Below are 7,470 nucleotides of genomic sequence, written 5' to 3'. Positions count from 1 at the left end.
CAGGGGAATATCTACAACTAGGAGATGTCATACCAAGACTCAGGGACAGATGGGGATGTGACACATGCATCAGTAGGTATGAATTAGATTTTCCAAACACGACACTTTGTTACATCTGCCCTGAACTGAGAAATAGAGAGAAGGAAAGACCACTGGTTTTTCAGTAATATACCAGAGGTTCTAGTAAATGATTCAATAGCATTCCTCTTACCTAGCCCAAACCAAACCATTGGCCACATCCCATACAGATGTGGTAAGAAACAGTACACCCTGAGTGAGAAACGGGTTCGATTCTGACCAAGGACATGTACCTAGGTTACAGGCTCCTTCCTGGCTGGGGCCTAGATCGGGGATCATGCAGAAGGCAACCAATCAAAGTGTCCCTCTCACAATGATGTTTCTCTCTGTCTCTCCCTCTCTCTTCAACACTCTCTAAAAATCAATGGAAACATATCCTCATGTGAGAAAGAAGAAAGAAAGAAAGAAAGAAAGAAAGAAAGAAAGAAAGAAAGAAAGAAAGAAAGAAGAAAGAAAGAAGGAAGGAAGGAAGGAAGGAAGGAAGGAAGGAAGGAAGGAAGAAAGAAAGAAAGAAAGAAAGAAAGAAAGAAAGAAAGAAAGAAAGAAAGAAAGAAAGAGAAGAAAAAGAAAGAAAGAAAGAAAGAAAGAAAGAAGAAAAAAGGAAGAAAGAGAGGGAGGAAGAAAGGGAGGAAGGAAGAAAGGAAGGAATGAAGAAGGAAGGAAGGAAGGAAGGAAGGAAGGAAGGAAGGGAGAAAGGAAGGAAAGAAGGAAGAAAGGAAGGAAGGAAGAGAGAAAGAAAGAAAGAAATGTCACATCCTATGAAAGACACATCTTGAAAATGCCAAAAGAAAGTTGTCATTTTTTCATGGTGAAGGGACTGGAGTCCGTGTTGATGAAAACATACTGGTGGCTTCGGTGGCTGGCAGGGCTACAGCAGCGGGGTGATGAGGCTGGCACCTTCCCCTGATCAGCCAAGTCATCTCTCCGGTGGGCAGCAGACCTAAGCCGTCAGTGGGACATCCCCTGAGGGCTCCCAGTCTGTGAGAGGGGGCAGGCTGGGCTGAGGGAAACCTCCTCCCCCACAGTGCATGAATTTGGGGCACCAGGCCCCTAGTATAATTATAATTGTAAAAAAAAATTTAACAAGAATGGACTGATTTTCAGATTTTCAAATTAGAGTCAACTGTACATCTACAGAACTGTCTTTGCATGAAGCTCAAAAAGTCACAGCATAAAATGTGTGATCCTGTAGCCTCTGTATTTTTGCTGATTAATACTTTTTTAGAAAAGCAGCTTCAGGTTTTCACCTAAGGTCTGAGACAGTAGAAGCAGACGATTCAGTCTCAGCAGAAAAATGCCAAAACGGGAGCTGGACAATAGAAGAAACAAGGACATGACCAGAGGCTGCTGCCAAAGCTTCCTTAATAGACACCTGTGCTCTCTGTAGGACGAAAGGCCAAATTTTCTTAATGAGCATATTTACCACTGTCATCAGAAAGGTTCTTTATTTTGATCAACCAAAGGACTTGTGTACTTGCATATGAGCCTAACCACTGATCACGGACAACAAGGGGGTGGGGCCATGCGTGGGGAGGGGTTTGGGATGGGAATGGGGGGGATGAGGACAAATATGAGATACGTTCATCAATGAAGTAATTAAAAAAAAGAAAGGTTCATTATTTTGTAAAGGTCTACTACGAGGCAGGCTGACTTAAACAAGGAGAGGTTTCGAGTGTTGGTGGTATGACAAGGAAGATGTTTACACTGAAGTTATGTATTTTTATACATAATATTCCTCATAGAAAAAATATAAAAAACAGAAAACGTAAAGGTGGACATTTTAATTACCAGACTCTAACCACTCAGAAAAGCTTAATCTTTGGACAGAATTGGACAAAGGCCATTTAGAAGCAACAGTCCTTCACAGTGCAGTGAGCTCATCAGCACAATTGGCTTAGCAGGTGGGAGCCTATTATGCGCCAAGCCTGCTCTAGCAGAAGTGTGGCTGTGCACAGAGCACAGAGGATACTACAAGGACAATTATCGGTCTTTGGTTGACAAGCACGCTTTCTCACTTCACTCGACATCAACAATTTAGTAACCTGAACTTCCTTTGGGGAAACAGCCCTTTCCAGTCCTGGTTCATGTGGTTTGGGTGGGACTGAACCCAGCCAACCCAAAGTAAGGATGACCCTAGGCTAAGCCAATCAGTGGGTTCAACTACAAGGGCCACAGTGATTCCTTACTCGAGGCCAATGTATGTCAAGGACAGACTTTGGTTAAAAATGTTGACAAGACAGATGGATTCTATCACTGAGCATCTGTAAATAAAACCCCTCGGGAGGACACTGTGATGGTGAATGGGTTGCTATGTCGGTTTAGTAGATGGTGGTGATGCTCTGTGCCTCCCCTGTGCATCACTCTACCATGGCCCTTCCCACTCAGTACTCTGCTCCCTGATGTTTCTGTCTCGCCCATCAGATGGTCAGCTCTTTCTAAAGCAGCGGTTTTCAACAGTGTGCCACAGAACTTTTAAAACATCAATACCAGACTATTTAGTCAGGGTCACTAGCCTATTTTCCCTTAGGTCAGCAAATAAAAAATGACAATAGCCAACACAACAATAGTCATCTGGTGTAAATGTCCTGTCTTAAACTACAAATATAGAGGTCATATAATATAGTTGCATCTTATTGGTCGCCTTGAATAACATGGTTGTATCTGATTGGTCAATTCTTGGTACCAGCAATTCTTATATAGAAGTGTAGGAACCTGATGTTTTTAAAAGTCACTTTGGAGCAAAAAGAGTAGGCAATTATATATATTTTTTGTAAATCAATCAAAGTTTTACCTCTCTTTTTTATTAGATGGGCAAAAGATATATTTTTAGTGTACCAAAAAATTTTAGTGATTACTTTATGTGTGCCATGAGATGAAAAAGGTTGAAAATTCTGCTCTAAAGGAAAGAGATAAATCTCTACTATGTTTGCATTGGACAGAGAAGAGCCTAAACACACATGTGCAAAAGAAATTACCTGATGGACTTAGTAACATGGAAATGAGGCATTGGTTGTTCTATCACTGGGGACTCGGTTTTCTGGGCTCCAGTACCTCCACTGGTTAATTTCACATGCCACAGGCCCCACCTTGGGTTCCTGCTCAGGGCTGGAGTCTGCTCTGCTGTCTGCTCTGAGTCATCAGCTGTGGGTACTTATGTGGTCACTGCATACTGCTCACACAACCACATAGAGACCATCATCAAGCAGGAGGTGTGGGGGCAGAGATGCTTCATAGAAAGCCTTCTGGGATGAAATACTACAAAACCAGAGGGGGACTCAGGTCACAGAGCCCACCCACACGTCCTTCCTCCTCTGGGCGCTAACGGAGAGCACAGAGAAACACCAGCAGCTCCGACCTGAGCAGCCTTCCTGGGAAGATGCAGCCACCCCTGCTCCTGCTCCTGCTGGCCTTCTTCCTACTCCCCGGAGCAGAGGCAGGTGAGTGACCATCCCCACCCTCACAGGCCCCACCCATCCCACAGTGGGCACAGACCTGCTGGCCCTTCTGCACATCCCTGATCCAGCTCTCCACCAGGAATGCTCTGAACCCCAGCTCCCATCCCATCTCAGACCCACACACATGATGCTGGATGAGCCACAGGCAGAAAAGACAGGACAGAAGCTTATTCTCAAGAAAAGCCAGTGGGCACAATGCCCTCCCCAGACCCTACCTATGCCATGTGGAGAGTGGAACTTCCTAGAAGTGCATGGCAGAGGCTGGGAAACTTCAGAGAGCACAGCATTCCTGGCTTCCATGCCTGTGATGACATAGGTGCTGTCCTCAGGGTCTGCTTAGGAGAGAAGCCCAGAGCTCAGCAGACCCCACAGTTGGTGGTGTCACCATCCCCAGAAGACTGCTGTTTCCTCTGCTCCATCTCAAGGCCCCTCAGTGCCTTTCTCAAACTCTGCTTTGCTTCCCAGGCCTTTAGCAGGTCCACTCCTTAAAGGATTAGCCAGTGAGGTTGGCAGCCCCAAACTTCTCTGTTTTCCAGAATCCCACAGCACTGGCCTTACCAACCCTCCTCCAGAGGTCCATTGGGAGCCATCCCTCCAAGCACCCAACAAACATTTACATGGCACCTTCCCACGTGTCACCATCTAGATCCCTAAACTTAAGTCCTGGACACTGCAAAGTGCACTGCCCTGGACCTCACAGCATCACAGGGGCATCAGAAGCTCACCCAACACCCAGTGAATAAGAATTTTCAGGAGCCTCCAGGCCTTCTATGTTCCTAAGACCTGTATTCTCACCTATAACTATGTGGCAGGCAAAGTCACAGACCCAGCCTGTTGCTGTTCCCTTTCCAGATGAGAAAGTTGAGGGCCCTCCCCAGCCCCTGCCAACTCCAGGCCAGTCCAGCCTCCCAAGTGCCCATGTGCCTGAGTCATCAAGCCAATGCCTGCCTGGGGGACTCACAGGGGACACACAAGTACAACACACTTTTTTTTTCAGGGGAGATCATCAAGGGACATGAAGCCAAGCCCCACTCCCGACCCTACATGGCCTACCTTCACGTTAAAAAGGAGAAGGGGGAATCCATGTGTGGTGGTTTCCTTGTACAAAAGAACTTTGTTCTGACAGCTGCTCACTGCAATGGAAGGTAAGGGGCCGCCGCCAGGCTACATCTTCTGAAACCCCTACAGGGACCCTGTCCTTCATCCCAGGAGCTGCACCCCAGGGCAGCTCCCCATGCTCCTGGTAACTCAAGCCCATAGACCTCATCAGAGGAGCCATCAGAAATCATTATGGAGCAATGAGATGCTGAGAAATAAAACAAGTAATCTCTGGGCTCAGAGGGTCAGAGGTGTCAACAAGTAACACAGGAAGAGAAAGACCACACTTGGCAAATAAAGCAGCGGTGGACCATGAACACGTGCATTAGGGTCAAAATGAAAATGCAAGCAATTCATGGTATCTCCTGAGGACAAGAGAGAGCTCCCAGATCCCTAACCTCAGTGTCATTGAGAAGTAGAGTCACTCAGCCCCTTTCCCCTGTTGCCTCGATTTCCCTAGTCTGCAACCCTGCCCTGCCCCAGCTATCACCTGCCCTTCACAACTCCTGTGCTATAGTTCCTGTGACTCTACCTCCCCACCACTCACCCAGTCTGCTCTCTGTGAAGGTCAATCAATGTCACCCTGGGAGCCCATAACATCAAAAAGCAAGAGAAGACCCAGCAGTACTTCCTGGTAAAAAGAGCCATCCCCCACCCAGACTATAATCCTAAGAACTACTCCAACGACATTATGTTACTGCAGGTAAGGAAACATCCTGCTGCTCTTGCAGTTCTAGGATCTAATTGTATCTCCTATCACTGTGAACTGTCCCTTCCTTTCCTCCCATTCTGGTCACCTGACCAGTCCTAGTGACTCAAGGGTCCCTCAGTGTCCTGGCTCAGAGACCACTAGCTGACCTGGACTCCCTTGCCTCTTCCCCATCAGCTGGAGAGAAACATCAAGCAAACTGGTGCTGTGAAGCCCCTCCAACTGCCCAGGGGCCGGAACAGGTTGAGGCCAGGACAGAAGTGCACTGTGGCCGGCTGGGGGAAGGTCTCCCTATGGGGCACATACTCAGACACTCTGCAGGAGGTACAGCTGACCTTGCAAAAGGATTGGGAGTGTGAAGGCCGCTTCCGCCGTTATTACAACCGGACCATTCAACTGTGTGTGGGGGATCCAACAGAAAATAAGGCTTCCTTCCAGGTGATACTGAGCATCTGATTACTTTGGCTCTGGGAGAGGGGTATTTGGGTAGGAACTGGGATCTGGGGACCCAGGCAGCAGGAGACTCCTTCACCCTCTAGTCTCCCAAAGAAGAAAAGAGGGGAGCCCCCAGAGCTGGGAGAATTGGGGTCTCTGAGAGCCTACAGGGCCTATAGTCACTCCAAACATGGTGCTCCTCCAGAGGGTGAATTTGCAACACTCTGGCCAAGGCCTGGGCACAGCAGTTAGATAACTGTTTCCTAGGTGTGCAGTAGTTATATCTGAAGAGTTCTCAGAACTGGTTAATGGGCTCCTTCTCCATACTAAGTGTCAGCCCCACCTGCCTGCTCTCAGGTCCTTACACAGTAGACTGCAGCCACAGCTGCACAGCACCTTCATAGCCACAGGATCTGGGACCTGAGAGAGCAGAGGGAGCTGCCACCTGGTGTGAAGTGAAGCAGTGACAATGTCCAGGCTCAGGGGTCCATGGGGACTGCCTGCCCGCTTATCTCTCAAGTGAACACCATGCAAGGCAGCCTTCTCTGAGAGGGACTGGGGGTGGCAAGGAAGCCAGGTCCAGGAGAACTGGCTCAGTTATTCCCTCTCTCTGTCCACAGGGGGACTCCGGGGGACCTCTCCTGTGTAAAAATGAGATCCAGGGCATTGTCTCCTATGGACGCAATGATGGGACACCACCACGAGCCTACACCAAAGTCGCCAGTTTCCTTCCCTGGATAAGAGAGACCATGAAAAGTCTCCAATTGCAGGACCCAGACTATCCTCTCTGGAGCTAATCGAGGATCACACTGCTGGGAGGGAGGTGGTGCCAGCAACTGAATAAATGTCTCTTAGCTGATGGGAAGAACTGGATTATTGTTTATTCTTTGACCCTCATTCACAGGCACCAGCTCTGTGCTCAGAAGGCAATGGCACAGTTCTGCTGTGTTCTGCTTCCTCCTCTTCCCCGAAACCCATGCTGAGCTGTTACCAGCTCTTTTTTGGCCACACCTGCACCTGCAGGGCCCACCTTTCTGCCAGAGCAGAGAGGAGCACCATTAGGAGAAAACATGAATCTCTCAGGTCCTGGGCTCAGTGTGAAGGTCTTACTTCTTCTTCTGTGTTACGTGCTGAGAGGAAAAGACTAGCACCGTGGGTACTGGGCACCAAGCAGGCACAGCCTGAGCTGCAGCTCAGGAGGCCCCACCACACTGGGGAGAGGAGGGCCTTCCTGAGAAGGACATTGTTCTCCCACAACCAGGGAGTGGCAGGTTTGGGGGTCCTGGGGGCTGGTGAGGAGAGATGGGGGTTGGAGGACTGAGGGAAGCCCTGAGAAGCTCCTCATTCCCTCCTGGGCTGAATTTCTCTCCCTCCCCTTTTCTGCCCTCCTCTGAGCTCAGGGCCTAGCTTGGCCTCCAGTCTCCTGGCTGCCCCTTCTTCTCATTCCTGCTGACCACTGAGCATCCTCAGAGTCCACCAACCCCTGCTCCCCACAGACCACATTGATCTGAGCTCCTTGCTCCCCCATATCCCTCCCACCTAGGACACTCAGAGTGCCCAGGTTCCAGCAGGGCCTGGTCACTCAGTTGCCACCCAGCTTATGCCTTGGCACAGGGGGACCGGGGGACCAGACCTGTGCTGGCCCCATGTAGGGCTCTGGAGGACAGGGCGGCAGGGTGTCTGCAGAACACCTGG

At 49.2% G+C, this 7,470-nt stretch overlaps 1 protein-coding gene across 1 annotated transcript; it reads left to right on the top strand.

Moving 5' to 3' along the window:
• Positions 1-3,439: 3,439 nt before the first annotated feature.
• Positions 3,440-6,626, top strand: LOC103296351 (granzyme B-like). Its single transcript, XM_008152927.3, has 5 exons — positions 3,440-3,515; positions 4,531-4,678; positions 5,199-5,334; positions 5,518-5,778; positions 6,396-6,626. The coding sequence occupies exons 1-5, from the start codon at positions 3,455-3,457 to the stop codon at positions 6,570-6,572; spliced, it is 783 nt and encodes a 260-aa protein (XP_008151149.2). The 5' UTR covers positions 3,440-3,454; the 3' UTR covers positions 6,573-6,626.
• The last annotated feature ends 844 nt before the right edge of the window (positions 6,627-7,470 follow it).

This window comes from Eptesicus fuscus, chromosome 5, assembly GCF_027574615.1.
Source record: "Eptesicus fuscus isolate TK198812 chromosome 5, DD_ASM_mEF_20220401, whole genome shotgun sequence".
In the NCBI taxonomy this organism is placed as follows: Eukaryota; Metazoa; Chordata; class Mammalia; order Chiroptera; family Vespertilionidae; genus Eptesicus; species Eptesicus fuscus.
This window is presented reverse-complemented; position numbering and strand designations above follow the sequence as displayed.